This window comes from Vipera ursinii, assembly GCF_947247035.1.
Source record: "Vipera ursinii genome assembly, chromosome: 4".
In the NCBI taxonomy this organism is placed as follows: domain Eukaryota; kingdom Metazoa; phylum Chordata; class Lepidosauria; order Squamata; family Viperidae; genus Vipera; species Vipera ursinii.
Genome location: NC_139514.1, coordinates 68,920,343 through 68,940,719, shown reverse-complemented (window position 1 = coordinate 68,940,719; position 20,377 = coordinate 68,920,343). Strand labels below are relative to the sequence as shown.

Here is a 20,377-nt window from a genome sequence, read left to right as displayed (position 1 = left end):
CTGGAGTTCAGTAGTATAAGGTCCTAATCATACTGAGTTTGGGACTTGCCATTCTGAAGATGCTGTAACATAAACTAAAGCCTTGGGTGATGATAAATTAAGAGTACAAGATGATATTAAATACTCCCAGCTTTCCCTTATATTTTTTCCAAATTATTTTTTGGCTCCTCTTATCTTAGAATCTTAGAAATAGTGACATCCATACACACATATCCACCCAAAGTAAACAGTAGTAACAAAATAAATAAACCAGCAGTGACCTTCGGATGTAACTTTCTCTGGAAAAGTGACTTGACAATAAAACAAGGGGACTGAGAGAAAGCTGGATGCTCCTGAGAAGCAACACAGGAAACAGAAGTAGAATTGGAAAGCAATGACTTTTCTTAAGAGATGCTCTTGGCAGCAATATCTTCTTTGGTCAACAGATGTTCTTATAAGCTCCCCTGAAGAAAAGAAATCTAAAAAGAAGAAATATTTATAAAAGCTTACTGGTGCAGCTGCAGCCATTAGTGGATTACATCAATTAGAATAGGCCCAATTCATAAGACTGCTTAGGATGGGAGAGTCTTAAATTATTAAGAAAGCTACCCTCTATTGTCAGTAGGTAGCTCCCCAATATCTTCTTCATAGCATCTGTCTTTGGAATTTTGCCAGATAAGTTTCATTGTCAATGACTTTCTAGTCATAGAACTTTTTTACATGTCAGTTCCATAAAACACAACCAATGAGCATTTATGTCTCTATAATATTGGGATTTTATAGCTTTTGTTCTCCCAAACAGATAAACTGAATTTCCAGAAAAATGAACTTGATTAGGCATTTCTTTTTTGCTTTTATTCCTTTACCATATAGAATTACTGTTTAATGGAACAAGATAAATTTTCTTGAAAAAATTGCAACATGCACACTTACTATCTTTTACGTCCTCCTCCTATACAGACAAGAAGAAATAATATTATAAAAACCAGAGACAAAAGCTTTAGGAGACAGAAGACTGTTGACATCACTATGGCTAAAGAAAACCAAAGGAAGTGATTCTTTCAATTTTCACAAATACTCAAAATCATTCTTCTATATACTTCCTCATACTCACTCCTCTTTTCTCCATCTAATGATACTTGAGCATACAAATGTTAAATCAATTACCTTAACTGAAAAAATGTGCTCCAAACAAAAAGTTACAAAATCACAGCAATTGTAAAGAACAGATGAATTAACTTGTTACTAGCTTTAAAACTGAGGTAAAGAAGCTTGAAAAAAAGAGAAACACATACACCATGCTGTAATTGATTGGCTTAATTTCCACATTATAACTATCTCAGACTCTGGCATTCAATATTCACAGAAAACTTTGAATTCTAGTTCTACCTTAGGCATGAAAATAGGTGGGTGACTTTAGACCAATCTTCCTCTCTCAACTTCACAGGGTTGTTGTTATAGGGAAAGTAGGAGGAATAGGAAGGAGTATTAGGTATGTTCATCGCCTTGATTTATTTGTAAGAGTAATAAAGATGGGATAAAAAATCTAGAAAATATCACAATCTTAGTACGTTCCTTCTCTAGCTAAAAGCCTTTTTCCAAATCTAAGGCAGAAGTACTGAGCTCATGACTGGCATGGAAAAATAATCATGGTCTAACAGTATATAATTTTGCATTAACCCAGTTGATACACTGATTACAGCTTGACTGATTTAAATTTTAAAGTCCAAGAAAAGTCAAACTGAAGAGGAAAAGATATGATGCTATTGCCATGGTTCTGATAGATGAGACCAGTAAGAATAAGAACTCTGAGGCAATTGCTTTCCTCAAACAACAATTTTAATGGCTACATAATATCACCATGAACAAAGGTGAAACCAAGACTGAAAGTTGCTCCTCCCCAAAGGTTACAAAGTAAAAGTTGAACTTCCCACCCCTTTAGTGTGTCATAAATCACAATCCCCAATTAACACCTTTGGTGGGCTCCCTAACGGTAGCTCCAGTCCGCCAAACATTTAGGCTGCTTGGTTCCTACAAGAAAGTTTTTGTTTTGACTGAACTAAAATAATGCATCTCCTCCCTCTCTTTGCTGTGAAGAAACATGGCTGAATTCAGAGCATTTGAAGGATTGACAGCTATTTAGACATTAGGACCTTAATTTCTGTATCATTCAAGAGCAAATAAATAACAATTTCCTCATTTTATAAACTGATAAATGAATAAATTTTAGATATAGAAAACTTCTGCAACGAAGTATGAATGTGTTGAAATGTAAGTGATTTCATTCTTTAATCCAGCAATTAATTAATTTTCAGGAACTTTTTTTTACAGATGTTATATTCCTCTTTAGTTTTAAGAACGTCTAAAAGGATAGTCTGCTTTCTCAAGTTCCTGATAACCAGCATTTCTGAACAGTTTCACAACTAAATGCTGAATACCTCTGACAGGTGCAATAATCCAGAAAAATGACTTCATGCTTTTAATAAATAGCCTCTGGGATATCAAACACATTCACAAAACATCTCCTGCAGATTAAAATTACAAGCTCCACAAGAAACATAGGAGAGATACAGAAAGAGGGGCCAATATTTAACAAAACAAATAATTAACCTATCAATAATTTCAAATGCTGCAGTACATGTATATCTCTCAATTAATAGACAGGCAGACTGATATATCTTGTTGAATTGATGAACTCTGTGGGAAAGAAATGGAAAGAAGTACCGGTAGGTTGCTGCCTGAAAAGAAAAACATAGGGAAAGCATGCAAAACATAACTTCCTAATATTTTCCAACCTTACATTGGAAATGGCCATAGGATACATTACATCTGTTTTTTCTTTTGTTTAATGAAGCAAAGCAAGTAGTCCTCAACTTATGATTACAACTGAGCCCAAACTTTGTTAAGTGACATTTGTTAAGTGAATTTTTCCCCATTTTACGACTTTTCTTGCCATAGTTGTTAAGTGACTTACTGCAGTTGATAAATTGTTGAGTTTACTTGTCAAAAGGTTGCCAAAGGTGATCGATCACATGACCTTGGGACACAGCAATGGTCATAAGTATGAACCAGTTGCCAGGCATTTAAATTTTGATCATATAATCATGGGAATACTACAAAGATTGTAAGTGTGAAACACTGTCAAAAGTCTAACCCTAACTTTATTCAGTGCTGTTGTAACTTTGAATGGTCACTAAATGAACTGTTGTAAGTCAAGGTCTACCTCTACGTTATATCTGGGTCTAATCAGAGAAAGTATATACATGTTGCATCTGTGTGTATATAAATTCTGCTTTCCACACAAGTTTCATATGTAAGTATGCCCTGAGAAACCCAGGACAGGCTAAATATGCTTATTATGCGCCACAAGACCAAGAATGGAGAGAAGCCAGTGAACTGGCAATATTATAAGCAGTCCAACTGATTTCTCTGCAGGAATCCACTTGGGTGACTTTCTCCTCTTTATTGTCCTTACCTGGATCTAGACTATTTTCAAGCTTGAACTTCCATTTGCTGGTTTCTCTTGTGGTTTTTCACTGCATACGTAAACATACATACGACTCATACACAGATACACACCAATGCAGTGGCACTTTTGGTTTTGTTCTGCTTTACTTTCAGGGACTTATTCTTATCCAGGCAGAGTTTTGAACTCCTTATGTTACTTCTTTACAATATTTTATTTTCTTGGAGGGAATAAGAACAAACCACTATGGTCTCTTTAACTGAGAATTATAAGTGTTTATTGTACAACAAGTCTACTAATTTGGCATATTATACATGTTGAGATATGCACTGTTCCACAGCTAGTTTGGGGCCATTTAGGAACCTGGCATATGAAATGAATTACAAAGAGAGGGAATTTAAGAGAAATGGAAATAAAAAATGGGGAGGGGAGAGTAGGTATACAGGCAAGAACAAGGTAATCTAATCTTTTTTTTTATTAAAAAGTTTTGCAGATACATTTCAAACATAAAACCCATCAATCTTATCTTTACTGAAATGTTAAAACATAGACAGAGTGTCAAAAAAGCAAAAGTTTTGAGAAATATTCTTATTTACTGAAGGTCTGAAGTTTAGCACAAAAATTATTTAGGTGACGGTAGTTGGTATTTTATCCTTATTTCATTATTATTTTGAAATATAATGGCTTCCCAATGGGCAGCCTACAATGAGGGAAAAAATTATATGATCCCCTGCTGATTTTGTACGTTTGCCCACAGACAAAGAAATGATCAGTCTATAATTGTAACGGTACCATAGGTTTATTTTAACAGAGACAGAATAACAGCAAAAAACTCCAGTAAAACACATTTCAAACAAGTTATAAATTGATTTGCATTTTAATGAGTGAAATAAGTATTTGATCTCCTAACAATCAGCAAGATTTTTGGCTCCTAGGTGTCTTTTATACAGGTAATGAGCTGAGATTAGGAGCACTCTCTTAAAGGGAGTGCTCCTAATCTCAGTTTATTACCTGTATAAAATACACTTGTCCATAGAAGCAGTCAAACAATCAGATTCCAAACTCTCCACCATGGCCAAGACCAAAGAGCTGTCCAAGGAAGTCAGGGACAAGATTGTAGACCTATACAAGGCTGAATGGGCTACAAGACTATAACCAAGTAGATTGGTGAGTAGGTGACAACAGTTGGTATGATTATTCGCAAATGGAAGAAACACAAAATAACTGTCAATCTCCTTTGGTCTGGCGCTACAAGCAATATCTCATCTCATGGAGCTTGAATGATCATGAGAACAGTGAGGAATCAGCCTAGAACTATGGGAGGTTCTTGTCAATGATCTCAAGGCAGCTGCAACCAAAGTCACTAAGAAAACAATTGGTAACACATTATGCCGTGAAGGACTTAAATTTAAGGACTTAAATCCTGCAGCGCCCGCAAGGTCCCCCTGCTCAAAAAAGCACATGTACAGCCCGTCCGAAGTTTGCCAATGGAGGTGGAAACATGCTTTGGGGCGTTTTTCTGCTAAGGGGACAGGACAACTTCACCGCATCAAAGGGACGATGGATGGGGCCATATACCGTCAAATCTTGGGTGAGAACCTCCTTCCCTCAGCCAGGGCATTGAAAATGGGTCGTGAATGGGTATTCCAGCATGGCAATGACCTAAAACACAAGGCCAAAGCAACAAAGGAGTGGCTCAAGAAGAAGCACATGGTCCTGGAGTGGCCTAGCCAGTCTGCAGATCTTAATCCCATAGAAAATCTGTTTTTGAACAATTAATGTGATTTTTGCTGTTGTATGCATGCTGATAATTTGTCTAACCTTGGCTCATATTTTGTAAGTTTGAGTGCAACACATGTAGCATTCAGGTTATCTGTTAGTCTGTTTCTGGTGTCAGATTTGATATAATTCAAAGCTGAAAACAGCTGCTCACAAGCATAAAATGTTCCAAACAAAGTAAAGAAAGCAATCCCCAAGTGCTTTCATTGACTTAAAATTATTTGGCAGAGAATTCCACACTTTAGGGATTTCATTTTCAGAACTAAATGTGCTGTCCTTTATCATCCTTGTTTTCGCAGAATTACTCTCAATAAGAGTGAGGTGCACTTTGGCTCCATTTTTGCTAGGAAGGGTCTTGGGAAATTGCTTTTTCCTGGCAAAAACAAGCCTCCGAGCCCTGATGCTGGCGGAGTGAGGCAGTGGAAGTCAGAGCAGACCCTTCCCCGTCTCCCCTCACTTCCCCAAAGCCTCCCTTCACTAACCTCCTTTCCAGCTCTGTTCTCCGCCACCGTGTGCAGGGCAACAAAAGAAGCATGTCGGACTACTGGTTAAAAATAAAGTTCAACCAGACCTTGCAATTTTGTGAGATCTTTTTTTTCCCCGCAAGAAGTTGGAAGGTCAGATTGATCTCTTTTTTTTAGTGTCACAAACTTCCTTTTGTTGCCCTACACATGGAGAATGGAGCTGGAAAGGAGGTTAGTGAAGGAATGTGGTTGCCCTGGGTTGGAGGTTAGCATTTGGCATTGTGGATACCCTGGGTTGTGGTGGGGGTTAGGGTTTGGCATTGTGAATTGTGTAGTGTTTGTGCTCTGGTGGGTCTATTCAAAATGCAGGGATTCCCTGCATTTTGAAGCACCATGTGTCACTGCATGAAAAGGAGCACACCGTTTCTCAAGAGCCCCATTCCAGGCATACAGAGCTTGCAGTCTCTGCCAGATCTCCGTTAGGCAGAGACTGCAAGCTCCATATGCATGGAATGGGGCTCTTGAGAAACCAAGTTTTCTGCTAGATCTCCATTGGGATAAAAAATGTTTCAGCACCTATGGAGCACTTCCAAACGCAGGGATTGGCTGCATTCGGAAGCACTCTATAGGAGCTAAAAGACTTTATCCCAAAGGAGACTCCCTCTGGAAGCTTGTTTTGGCTAGGAAGGGGCTTGAGAAATGGCTTTTTCCTGTGAAAACTTAGCCAAAGAGTGAGGCACACATGCCCACAGAGAGGGCTCTGTGTGCCCCCTCTGGCACATGTGCCATAGGTTCACCACCACTGATCTAGAACAATCTCCTGCCCAAGTGGAAGAATTCAGAACTACATTATCTCAGAAAGACAGAGATCCCGCTCTGGTAAAGAAGAGTCTACCATCTCTAAAGAAAAAACATTCTACTGCTGAATAGAATTCATTGTTATAATTTTGTTCCCAATGTCCAAATAAATCTACAATTAGAACTGCAATTAAATCTATAATTAAATTTGTAATTTAAGAGTACTATTTTTGGAAAAACCCTGTCACAGCTTCTATTCAACAGTTCTTTTTCTGAAGAGAACTATCATGCCCCCCACCCCAACTTCCAGACTAAACATATTTAGTGCCTCCCACTATTCTTATATACATTTATTCTTCTAGGACCATTTATCTTCTTTGATTTCCTCTAGACATATTTCAACTTCTTCATATCTTTTCTAAAATGTGGCACTGGGTGCAATATTCCACAGCAGTTTGGTCAATGTAGAACAGAAAGGAACTATACTTCTGTTGATGCAGTCTAGGATTACATTTACTTTTTTCCACAGCTGTTAATGGGCTTAAGGAATTCTGAGGGCTTCTCCATTATGTCTTTAAGAGAACATGGACAGCCATTTTAGTCAGGAATTCATGCCTGTGGCAGCTGCTCTTTCTTCGGGCACCAGAACTGTTATGATCAATCAAGCAGGGCCTGGAATCTATTCTAAAGCTCAACAAATTAGGACGTATTCTAGGCAAGGTGAGTCCTTTGCATACACTGACTGGATAGAGAACAAGCTGCAAATGTTGGCCTGTCCCTTTTTTTCTTTTATTTCCATGCATTCAGCTGAAGACAAGTTTCCTTATATCTGAATAAAACTACCACACACCATGTGAATTGGAACCATGTTTTATTGTGCACTGAGATATAGTTATGAAATACAGTATAGTGCATTGAGATATAGTTCACGTTCAATTGAGGACACTCACTTTCATAGTTTCCAGCTGATCACATGAAAGTTGAGAGTAATTGAGCTGTTTGTGTGGCCACTTCCTCTATCCAGTTTTAAACTGTATTTGGTCAAATGGAAATATTGTACTAGATGGGGAGGAAATATTTACTACATATTGAAAGAATTATTATAACTCCCCTATTTTTCTTTTTATTTTCTACAAAATCAAGCAAAAGGAAAAACCTTTAAAAAAAAAAAACCAAACGGCTAATGGAAAACTGTCCAGGGCTCATTCAACATTCCAACCAGACACAGTGTAACAAAAACGCTAACCACAGACAGCCACGGAACTAATAGTACTTGCTAAAGCATGCAAAGCCACAACAGACCGCTTTACCACCATCTATACCGATTCAAGATATGCTTTAGGGGTTTGTCATGCCACAGGGGCCCTATGGAAACAACATCCAATTGCCCATGCTGCCTTGGTCTCCAAATTATTAAAAGCCATACAATTGTCCTCAGCCATAGCCATAGTACATTGCAGAGCTCACCAAAAAGATGACACCCAAATTACAAAAGGCAACCAGTATGCTGACAACGCTGCCAAATGGGCTACCCTACAGCCACTGCCCATGTCACTGTGTGCCCCCTCAATAAATGCATGTGCCAAGATTCCCTATCAGAAATACTTGGAACCAGGGGAGGCAGAGTTACAGGTGGGAAAATATGAGGCCACCTTCTAGGAACAGTTCTGGAGAGTCCCTGATGGGAGATCAATTGCCCCCCGCCGCTTATTAAGACTTATATGCCAACAGTTACATTCCAAGGGTCACTGTGGGGTCCAGGCCATTGCAGATGCTACTAGGCAGGTCTGGTATGCACCTGGGGTATATAGTGAAACTACATGAATAGCCAAGTGTGGCCAGACTTGCCAGGTTAACAATGCCTCATCCAAGAAAGTAATCCACATAGGAGGGAGGCCCTGGGTCCAACGACCTTTTGAAAAATTGCAACTAGATTATATTCAACTAACCCAGGCCAATGGTTTTCAATATGTCCTGGTATGCAGGGACCAACTCACCCACTGGGTACAGGACTTTCCCTGTCGTCATGCCACCGCCCTGGAAACAGCCAGGCATTTGCTAAAGGACAGTCCCCAGCTTTGGAGTGCCAAGTGTTCCAAGTTATAACTTATGTCTTACAGGCCTTGGGGATCTCTCACAAGCCGGTGCACCCAAATTCTTCTGGGGAGGGTTGAACGAGAAAACAGGAAGCTCAAGACCCTCCTAGGGAAGTTATGTCAGGAAACACATCTGCCATGGATCCAGGTTGTTGTGTACATAGTTGAGGTAATTTGACAGCTCGGCCACCGGCAACAGCAGGTGGCACCGGCGTGCACTCGGATTGGCTGACCAGCATTTGGCGGGATATTCCAACAAGGGGATTGGTCAAGTGCACACCGGCTAGAGTATTTAAGGGGCTCTAAAAGGGCTCCGGGTTTGTCTTGTTTGGAACTGAAATAAAGCTGAGTTACTGAGTCTCCGTTGTCAGCTGTTCCCTCACGGTCCAGACCACACCACATTACAGTGGTGACAAAGGTGGGATGGATACTGTTCCACGCTGAGCTGAAGCACTAGCTGAGTCACTGGGAAGGTGGAAAGAGAAAACTCTTCCAGGAAAAAAATTCCTTCCCGCTGAAGCAGTATCCAGGACCGGGACAGCATGACACAACTCAGGCACACCTGCGAGTTCGATATCTGCTACCCTGATCACTGGGAGTCGCATTTAGGTCAGATTGAAGGCTACCTCCTGGTAAACTGAATAACAGAAGACCGCATGAAGGCAGCGGCTTTGCTGTACCTCAGCGGTCTGGCTGTTTACGATATAGCCGTCGGATTGTGTAACCCAGATCCTGCCACAACCTTATCATACGCTGACCTCGCCGACAAACTGAGCCAACATTTCATGCCGAAGAGGTCTGAACTTTTCTGGCAGCTACAGTTCATCCAGCGGAACCAGCTCCCCGGCGAATCATCGACTGACTTTGTCGCAGTGGTACGGCAAGCCGCTCACATGTGTTAATTTCCCGATCTGGAAGACCAGATTCGAGATCGAATCGTCTTCGGATTGAGTGATGAGTGGCTTCAGCAAAAGATAATCGCTAAGCCAACTCTGAGCCTGTCAGAAGTCATTGATGAAATAATGGCCCAGGAGGCAATCAACCGAAAGAATACACTCCAACCCGGCAACAACTCCAGTGGATCTGTCCACCAGGAGAGCATTGCGGACGGCGGAGGCAAAGAACCTGAAAATGAAGCGGAAATCGATGCCATACTACAAAGGCTTGAGAAATTCAAAGTCCGACACAACAATGGTGTGAACCAAAAGAAACCGGGGACAGCCAACAAAAACTCAACATACCCGAGCTACAGTTCCAGAGACAATGACCAAAGATGTGCCAGCTGTGGCGGCAGTCATCCAAGGGCGTCCTGCCGGGTCCGCAGCGCGAAGTGCTGGTTTTGCGGTAAAACCGGGCACATACGAGTCGTCTGCCGCAACCGCGACCATGACAACCTGAATGAACTTAACTCATCACCAGCAGGTACAGATAAGCCACCATTCCCCGGCACTGAGCCCCCTGGGACCCTGTCACAAACAATTGTAAAAAGTATGGAAGTGGTGTGCCAGTCAACAATCCACCAGCTGCTTAAGCCAAAAATCAAAATTGAGATCCGTTTGCAAGGAATTCCTTGCAAAATGGAAGTCGATTCGGGTTCATCTGTCTCAATAATATCTTATGAGACATATTTATTGATTTGTGGCCAGAGCAGGCGCGGATTCCCTTGGAACCAACCCAAATTAAATTAGTGGATTTCCAATGTGCCCCAATTAAAATGAAGGGACAGGCCACAGTATTAGCGAGTTATAAGGGGTTCATGGGTCACTTAGATGTATTAGTAACGGAGGGCAAGAGGACTAATTTGGTTGGGCTGGACTGGTTCAATGCCCTGGGCATTTGGCTTGGGGGAGTTAATACCATCCAGTCAGGAAGCCTCAATCTGTCTACAAATAATTTGCAGACGTGTTCGATGGCGAACTGGGAAAATACACGGGGGGGCCATTAAGTTAAAATTAAGACTCGATGTCCTGCCAGTAAGAATCAAGGCAAGGAGAGTTCCATTCGCTCTCAAACACAAAATTGAGAGCTAACTAGAAAAGCTAGTGAAACAGGGAATCTTGGAGCCCGTGGAGGGGGGAGACTGGGAAACCCCCATTGTCACCCCTATTAAACCAAATGGGGAAATAAGAATATGCACAGATTATAAGGCCACGGTAACGCAGTTCACAGTAGTACTGGCTTCTCTCCATATCGGGTGGTCACTGGTCACGAGTTCGTTCCCTTCAGTGAATGCCCTCAGGAAGAGGCGTCTCCGTGCTCACCGCTTGACTGGATGCGTCAAATCACGGCTGCCTGGGGGGCGGCGAAGGTTGTTGAAGCCTTTGGGGTTGTTGCAACAGGTAGCTGACCCAACCCGGCCTTGGCAGGACATCGCCATGGACTTTGTTGTGGACCTCCCAGAGAGTAAGGGTCACACCGTTATCTGGACAGTAGTTGACCTGTTTTCTAAACAGGCACACTTTGTCCCGTGTAAGGGGTTACCATCAGCCCGTCGCTTAGCTTGGTTGTTCCTCACGCAAGTATACCGACTGCATGGAGTGCCGCGGCGTGTGATTTCGGATAGAGGGGTGCAATTCACAGCCCGGTTTTGGAGAGAGTTCCTGCGTCATATCGGCTCGTCCCAGGGATTGAGTACCGCCTATCATCCCAGCACCAACGGGGCTGCAGAACGAGCCAACGCTGCTGTTGAACGCTATTTACGGAGCTATGTTTCTTTCCGGCAGACGGACTGGGTAGACCTGATAGCGCTTGCTGAAGTCGCATACAATAACGCAGTTCACAGTAGTACTGGCTTCTCTCCATATCGGGTGGTCACTGGTCACGAGTTCGTTCCCTTCAGTGAATGCCCTCAGGAAGAGGCGTCTCCGTGCTCACCGCTTGACTGGATGCGTCAAATCACGGCTGCCTGGGGGGCGGCGAAGGAAGCGTTGGATCGGTCCGCCGTGGTGACCAAAGCACAGGCGGACAAAAAACGAAAACCCTTTGCTACACCGCGGGTGGGGGACCTGGTTTACTTGTCCACCAAGTATTTACGGTTACAGGTCCCGTGCCGTAAGCTAGGACCCAAATACCTCGGGCCGTTCCGGGTGGTGCAGGTGGTAAACCCGGTAACGGTGCGGCTGCGGTTGCCTAAGTTTTTGGGTAAGGTCCACCCGGTGTTCCATAGTAGCCTGCTGAAACCTGCTCCAGCGGCTACCGCGGCAGCAGGGGAGGGGGGTCCCGGACCGGTTCACGCCGACCAATATGAGGTGCAGGAGGTCTTGGACTCCAGAGTGCGGAGGGGCGCCCTACAATATCTCCTTCGGTGGAAGGGGTACCCGATGGAGGAGGCAACGTGGGTGTCGCGGGAGGATGTCCATGCTCCACGTTTGATCCGGGCGTTCCACCGAGCCCACCCTGGCAGGCCGGGGGGTGGGGGTCATGGGGGTGTGTGCACAGTGAATGATGCTATAACCCTGTTTTCTACATCTGCAGGAGGACCCTTGGTAGGGGGGGCGGCATGTCGGGCCGAGCACGCCCGACATTCGGACGGGCCGCGGGGTGACTCACCAGGCTGCCAGGCTCCCGCAGAGCACCCCGTCAGGCCCCGAAGCCTCCCGCCGGCGCCCGTCGTCTCCTGGAGGGCCGGGTCAGCACGCGGCCCTCCCCAGCGACCCGGTAACCGCCCAGAGCAACTTACCAGGCCGCAGGGTCGTTCGCAGGCATCCTCGCCTCTTCGCCATGCTGCCGGGTTCCAGAGACGGTTGGCCACGCCCACGCTACTCCGACGGATCGGGGAATGGGTCAGCGAGAAGAACGGCGCAGCGGCGGGCCGCCTGTCAGCTGGGGAGGCCGCGGACCAGCCAGCCGGGCTCCAGAAGCTGCTTACAGGCCGGGAAGGGGCCGTACGAAGAACTAGGCGGTGGCTGCCCAGCGCCCGAGCCGCAGGGCAAGAATGGGTGCCTGGGTGGGTCAGGGGGTGACGGAGACAACCGGTGGGCCGGGAAGTGGTTTAGCGAGCAGCTCGCGGCGGTCTGGGGTGGTGAGGGGAAAGAAGAGTCAAGGCAGAACTCTGGGGGAAAAGAGGGAGGTTTAGGCTGGGGGGTAACTTACCGGCTGCATTGGTGGTGGGACGGGAGCCAAAAGGAGGGAACCATGGGAGGCGGGGTTTAAGTAGGGTGGGGGCGTGGTGGTGTAATTAAGGGTGTGGTGGTGGGAGTTAGCCTTGCCGGTTATTTAACAGCGTTGACTGTGCTGTACAGTCAACGCTGACTTCATTTGTCTTTGAGCGAACGTTTATGCGGATAATAAACACGGCTTAGAAGAACCAGCTCCCGTTCCGGTTTCAATCTTTGGGTGATTCGTCGGACGGGGTCTGAAAGTTTGCCAGATGTGATAGTCTCTGACAATGGCCCACAATTCAAATCTGATTTCCAAGGCTTTCACCAGGGCCAACTTGATTAGGCACATCACGTCCACCCCCTTCCACCCGTTGACCAATGGCCTTGCAGAAAGAATGGTGAGAACAACCAAGGACACCTTGCGACACATCATCACTGGTGATTGGCACCAAAGGTTGGCTCAATTCTTGCTTGCACAACACTCCACACCATGCACAGCCACTGGCAAGAACCCTGCTGAGCTGTGTTGGGGCTGGCGTCTCATTACCAAGTTGGATAGACTGCACCCTGATAGAGTGGCTGCTGAGGCGGAGCAGCCCACCCCCGCCAAGGAGTTTGACATTGGTGAACTAGTGTGGGTCAGGAACTATGGCTCTGGGGACATGTGGGCTCAAGGGGTGGTGGTTGATAAAACTGGACCATTATCGTACATTATAGAGGGGGAAGGGGGCCGCCAGGTCAGAAGGCACGTCGACCAACTAAGGAAGCGGGCCCTGGAAAACCAGCAATGTGAGCAAGACCTAGCCCTGTAATCACCACCATTGCCCCCGGCAATATCTCCTACCCAATGGTAGGAGAGTAAAGAGATACCGCCCAGGGTGTGAGTCATCCCTGAGAATTTTCCTCACTCTTCCAAGGCAATGAGCCCTGGCGATGTCATCCAGTGGTGTCAGGGGACAGCCCACAATGTCTTGTGCTGTGCTCACCACCCTCTGTAATGCTTTCCTATCCGCAGCTGTCAGACCGGCATACCAAACCACAATACCATACAAGAGGACGCTCTCTATAGTAGACCGGTAAAAGAGGGTCATTAGCCGTTGTTCTACCCTGTTCTTCCACAAGACCCTGAGAAAGTGAAGCCTCTGTTGGGCCTTTCTAGCCACCTGGGTTGTATTAACTTTCCAGGTCAGATCTTCACAGAGGTAGACTCCCAGAAATTTAAAGGAAGAAACTCTCTCCACACAGTCCTCCCCGATGTAAAGTGGGGCAGGTTCCTCCTTTTTTCTCTGGAAGTCTAGCACCATCTCTTTCGTCTTGCCGATGTTCAGGTGCAAGTTGTTATTACTACACCATGTGGATAGTTTTTGTACCTCTATCATCAATTCATCCCCTCTTTTGCCCAAATTGCACTGTCCATCACAAATCTACTAAAAACCAAAGTGGAGGGGAAACCGAAGCCCAGCCAACTATTGAAATGGACTTTGGAGTGCCAAACCACTTTTGAGAAGTTTCTGAGACTATTCTCAGAGGAACCGGTCTTAAAGCACCTAGACACCGAAAGACCTTTCATCATTCAGGCAGATGCTAGTGATGTGGCGGTGGGGGCAGTGCTGCTTTAGGAGAATGACGAATGGAAACTGCAGCTGTGTGCATACACATCAAGGAAACTCATGGAAACTGAGCAAAGATGGGCAGTGTGGGAGAAAGAAGCTTATGTCGTTCATTGGGCCCTCCTAACCTGGCAACATTTCCTGGACGGGAACAAAATCCCTTTCCAAGTGTGGACTGACCATAAGAACTTAGAGGGTTTAAAAACACCCAGGAAATTGTCCCCTAAACAGGTGAGATGGTCCTAGCATTTCTGTCAGTTCAATTTCACTATCAAACACTTGCCAGGGGAAAAAAAACTTCCTGGCAGATCACTGTCATGATTACCACAGTATAATAGCACAAAAACTGAGATAACAGACCCACTCATGCTGTCAAAGCTACTAGCGAGTGCAAGCAAAAAAACCCAAACCCAAACCCCAGGATTATTGCAACCACTAGTGACCCCATCAGCACCCTGGAGGGAGATTTCTATGGACATTATTGTGGAACTGCCAGAGAGGGGGGGAATACTGTCATTTGGGTAGTGACGGACTTGTTTTCAAAGCAGGTTCTTACAACAGCCCTCACTTGCAACCATACTGAGATTATCCCTGTTCTGTACCAGCCTGCTACCGGCCCTGCAGAAAAGGCAGGGACAACCCCTTTACAAACGGCAAGAGGCTGGAATTACGCCTGCCAAATTTATAGCTACAAAAACAAACAAGACACGAACCAAGAAACAGGAGCTTTAAGAAACACGAACTATCCAAGTGGTTGCCTTCAGCAAACCAGCCCTCCCACACATTCCCCTTATATAGATTTCAGGGCGTGGCTTCTCTCTGCCTCCTTCCAAGAAGCCCCATTGCCTTCCTCTGTTTACTCCTAATTGACTGCCTCCTGCGTCGGGCGTCCTTGAACAGGGCCAGCTGTGGGTCATCTTCATCCACGCTGTCAGGCTCACACAGCTGGGTCTCCGTGGTGACCAAGTGGGAGGGGCCTGTCTGAGGGCTCTCATCAGCAAGATCTTCAACCCCCTCAGCAAGGTCTTCAACACCCCCCTCCTCCTCCTCTGAGTCATCCGACCCAACTGCCGAACCCACAGGCTGACCCTGAATCACAACAATCCCCTTCACTTACACACATATGAAATTTCCTTCAGGCTAGTTTATACTCTGTGGCACTAAAGCCTTCTCTTACCTTATAGCAGGGGTGTCAAACTCAATTTCATTGAGGGCCGCATCAGCACTCCGGTTGCTGTCAAGGGGCTGGGTGGGTATGGCCAGGGTGGGTGTGGCCTACTGGCTGGGCGTGGCTAGAGTGCGTATGGCCTACTGGGTGGGCATGGCCAGCTCTACATTGTTCGCATCAAGGGTGCCTATGGGGACCTGGGCAGGAGTGGGACAGATCTGAGGGTCTCTGGCAGAAGGAGGGTCTCTGGGCCAGGGCCAAGGCAGTGGGGGCCGTTCCCTCACTGTTTCCAGGATGGCTTCGTGGGCCACATGAAACCACTTTGCGGGCCGAATCCGGCCCCCAGGCCTTGTGTTTGACACGTCTGCCTTATAGAGCATAGCTGGCTGGGGAATTCTGGGAGTTGAAGTCCACGCATCTTCAAGTTCCTAAGGTTGGGAAACGCTGTCAGGAAGTTTCTCCTTAGTTCTGGGTTGCTTCTCTCCTTGACTAGTTTCCATCCATTGCTTCTTGTACTGCTTTCAGGTGCTTTGGAGAATAGCTTGACTCCCTCTTCTTTGTGGCAGCCCCTGAGATATTGGAACACTGCTATCATGTCACCCCTCACCCTTCTCTTCATTAAACTACACATACCCAATTCCAGCAGCCGTTCCTTATATGTTTTAGTCTTCAGACCTCTAATCATCTTTGTTGCTCTTCTCTGTACCCTTTCTAGAGTCTCGACATCTTTTTTACATCGTGGTGACCAAAATTGGATGCAGTATTCCAGGTGTGGCCTTACCAAAGCATTGTAAAGTGGTATTAGTATTATTTCCTCCCAGCATTATCCCTAAATTAAAAAAGCCAGCCAAATTCATATAGCTATAGCCTTTGATACAGCAGATAATCTGCTGATATTTAAAGAAAACAACATGCAGCTTCTCCAACAAATACACTGCAAATGTTTTTTTGCAAAGGAAGAATGGTGAAATGAAGTAATGTGCTAATAGCATTTAGTTTAATCACATTTTATTCTAAGATTTGTTCAGCTTAAAATAGCCAACTGCAAAATCAATAGATCTGTGAAATTAAATGCATTTCTTCTCCATTGCCAAATTCCAGGGGACTACCAGGTGCTCAGAGTCTTCCCAAATTATAACAAAATTGGGAAGATGGATAGATGCTCTTTCCCAATCTGTATTTATTTTTATTTGGTACTACGACAGTTGGGATTCTTACTGAGGGAGAGGTTATCCTATTCTATAAAACAGGCTCTGCCTGTGTGTTCCTCAGTGTACAACTCACAAGGGAGAAATAATTTTATTTAGTTTGTTAATTGAGCCAATCAAAAAGAAAGGTATAAGAGCTCTTTTGAATCCAAGTCATTCTAAATAAAAGGATTACATAGGAAAGAAACTGCTTTTAATTTGTCTAAAACCTTTTTCCTCAAGTTAAAAGTTTTATCTTTGGTGGGGGAGAAGGAGGAGGAGAGAAAGAGAGAGAGAAACTTCCTATACTGCATAACAAACACTTGAAGGATAAAGATGTATTGAAATCTATGCTGTTGGATTAAATCAAGGAAAGAGAAAGTAAATGGCTGATCTGTATGATATGCTAGTCATGACTTTCCTCCAGGCTTCAGCAATACAACTAAGAATTTCCTCCGGACTATTTTAATAATCTACTAATTAAAATGGAAAAATATCAAGTTGATATTAGTTTTAAACAATAGCATTTTATACGCACAAACCTTACAGGATAAGGCTCAGAACAGTGCTTTTTTAAAAGTTTCAATATATTGTTTAGAACAGACTTTAGAACAAACTGTAAAATTGCCCTGCAGACTATTTCTCTTGCCACAGAAATCAAATCCACACAAAGCACAACACTTTTATAGCCATAGGTTTACAAATTCTATATTAATAGGGCTATATTTGGATATATATATATATATATACTCAGATTCTAATTAGGCTTGAAATTCCTCTGTCATTTTGAAGAGCCAAGAGAATTTCCAATGGTAACATAATGTGAGATTCACTTTCTAGAAAAGGTCCCTGGTCAATTTTCTTTATTATGGTATATGCTCAAGAGAAGTGGTCAGAAGAAAAACTAGCTTGGTTAAATTCCATTTTACCAAAATATTTGGGGTCCAAATTATTAGTAGATAGAGTAGCTGACAAGCACAGATTTCATAACAGTATATGAATGGCTTTCTGCTATGCCTTATGGCCAAACTTGAAAATCAATATACCAGCTTGGCTGGATAAATTAGATCTTATCTTTGATTTAAAGCAATCTAAGAGAACTTTAAGACGAAGTTACACAAAACTGCAAAGTAATATTTCTCTCATCAATTTCTGAATGAAAAATACCTGAGAAAATGAAGGGGAGTGTGGAGAAATCCCAGTTTTGCTTTTCTGACTTGATCGAGAATAGCTAAGACTGACTTGATCATAATAGCTGAAGCTTGAAGCTTGTCTAGTATATTGCATAAGATTTTCTCATTTTAGGAGAAAAGCTTACAGTTTTCTAAATCCTTTATATCCCAGGCTTATTTCTCCTGTAATGAACCATGGCTGATTATTAACTAAAAGTTATAATCACTAGCCAAAATTGGCTATTTGAATTCTACTGGTTATTCAGTGACACTGAAAGGTATTTAATCCAAATCTTAGTGGCTCAGATAAATCATCACCACTTTTTTCATTATCTTTTTCATTTCAAAGCAGCTTGAAAAAATATTTTGCAATTTTGACTAGAGACATTGACACCTTGACTGCAAATTACCAGTCCCTGAGCTTACTGATTCCTGATTTGTGAAAAGCACACAATGAAAATCCTATCTACAAGATTTCCAGGCTCAGCTCCTTAGACAACAGATATGAACATGAAAAGAAAGGATAAACAGTGTAAAAATAAACTGATATGAAGAATAAAAGAAGAGAGTACACTTACGTAGTTCTTCCTGGTGTCGCTCAGTCTGCTCAAAATAGTGACGAAGTTCTTCAGTGATTTCCATGTTGCTGAGGTCACATTCTATGTCCTCTTCACCTTCAAATTCTGAATCAGTTTCAGAATCTGTCTCCGCTGCTCTCCTTCTTCTGACATAATGCAAGTCATCCTGAGGCCTTGGAGGATACCGTGGTTTGCTGTCTGAGGTGGAGAAAAAAGATGGACCAGTTCTCCCTGGAATATTTTCATCCCAATCAGAATAACGTTGATGTTGTTTGGAACGATGAAGTGACGGATTATATAATAATTCCATGGCTTTCCTATAAGCATTTTTATGTCTATACATCCATTCCATAGCTTCATTGTAATGTTTCCAATATCTTGCATACATTTTTTGAAAATACCATGGTCCTATGTCTTGACATAAAAATGTTGCCTAAAAAGGAAAACAAAGTTCAGCAGTGTAAGATCTCATTCCTATATAATGTTTTGTTAAGTGTCCTACGTATCTAGAAAACAAATACTTGTTACTTTTTTATACAGTATGCTAAACATAAAAGAATGGGAAATACACAGACAAATATCCTATCCTCTCCTACACTACCCCAAAATTATGACAGGTAATCCCCGAGTTTGAGCGTTCACTTAATGCTCGTTCAAAGTTACGTGATCAGCGCCTCCTAGTTTTTATGAGTAAATCCCAAAATTACTTCTACTGCAGCACCACAGCAGTTGTTTGCTCTTATGAGTGACCGACCGCAGAGGCTTTGCAATATTCACCCTATTCCTCTCCCTGTTCCCCACAACTGCTTTCCCCTCCTTTCCTGCCATGCCGGATTCACTTACCTTGCAAAATCTATCTCCTCTCTGCTGCGGTTTCTTTCGCTTTGAGGGAGAGGAGAGTTGGTTTGGAAATGCTTTTCATGCCGACAATGGAAGCCCTGGGTGCTGTAATATTGCGTGAGTTCAAACATAAATTCTCTGCAAAAGAGATCATGGCCCCCAGAAGCTTCCATTCTCTGGGGGGGGGGGGAAAGGAGTGTTTGCTTTGTTTGCATGCCTATGGGGCAAAGCATGGAATCGGAGTTGGCGAGGTGCAGGAACCAATGGCCCGGGTGCACTGCTCGCTCACATGTGACAGCCTTAGTTTGAGGGGAGGAACGAAGCCATCACCTGAGCGGTGAGGCATCGTGGGGCCAGGTCCCTTGCACCTGCATCCAAGCTGGCAGCAGTGGCAACCACCTGAGCGGCCATGATCTCCCTCCCCAGTCAGCCACCCACAGCGCCCACCTAGTTCTTGCCTGGCCAGCCAGCTGGCACTAATCCTCACCACTCTTCTTCTCCTCCTCACTCATTGAGCGGCAGTGGCTTCAGTTTCTCTGCTCTGAATGAAAAGAAATGGAGGCGAAGAGCAGGATTGCTCTCAATAAGGCTGGTGGATGCACTGCACCTGTGTCTTCTTGAGAGCAATCCTGTTCTGTGCCTTCTTCCTTGGGGATGGAGTGGAGAAACTCAAGCTGCTGCTGCTCAAACACTTTTTATTCAAATGCAGACCTGAGAGAGATTGGAAGATTTGTGTGCCTGCAGCAGCGCATTTCAAAAATGGAAAGAAATGAGTCTTCCGATCTTGGCACTGGCAGACACCCGGGGGATTGCTCCTGCCGCCATCTGGCTTTCTTTCACTGGGGGATCCCTCAAAGGGGGTCAAAAGTCGCCTTGGAGGGGCGACGAGCAGGGAAGAGGATTCTCCAATCGACTCTGGGAGGGAAGCGCCCCTCCCTTTTGACTTGGAACAGCTCTTCAGACCGACGAAGAAAGGATCGGCCACTTCCATGGCCCATTGTTAAAGCCGTTTCCAGCCGAGGCCAAACTAACAACTTAGCACTTTTTATTTATTTTATTTTAATCCCATTTATATCCCGCCCTTCTCCAAAGACTCAGTGCGGCTTACAATTTAAGCACAAACCAATGTGCTTAGCAATA

At 44.2% G+C, this 20,377-nt stretch overlaps 1 protein-coding gene across 1 annotated transcript in view; it reads right to left on the bottom strand.

Annotated features, from left to right (window-relative positions):
* GEMIN8 (gem nuclear organelle associated protein 8) overlaps window positions 1-20,377 on the bottom strand; it is a 64,268-nt gene that overhangs the window by 29,446 nt on the left and 14,445 nt on the right. The window contains exon 3 of the mRNA XM_083362717.1: window positions 18,398-18,830. Coding sequence (XP_083218843.1) covers window positions 18,398-18,830 — 433 coding nt within the window. The remainder of the gene's footprint in view (window positions 1-18,397; window positions 18,831-20,377) is intronic.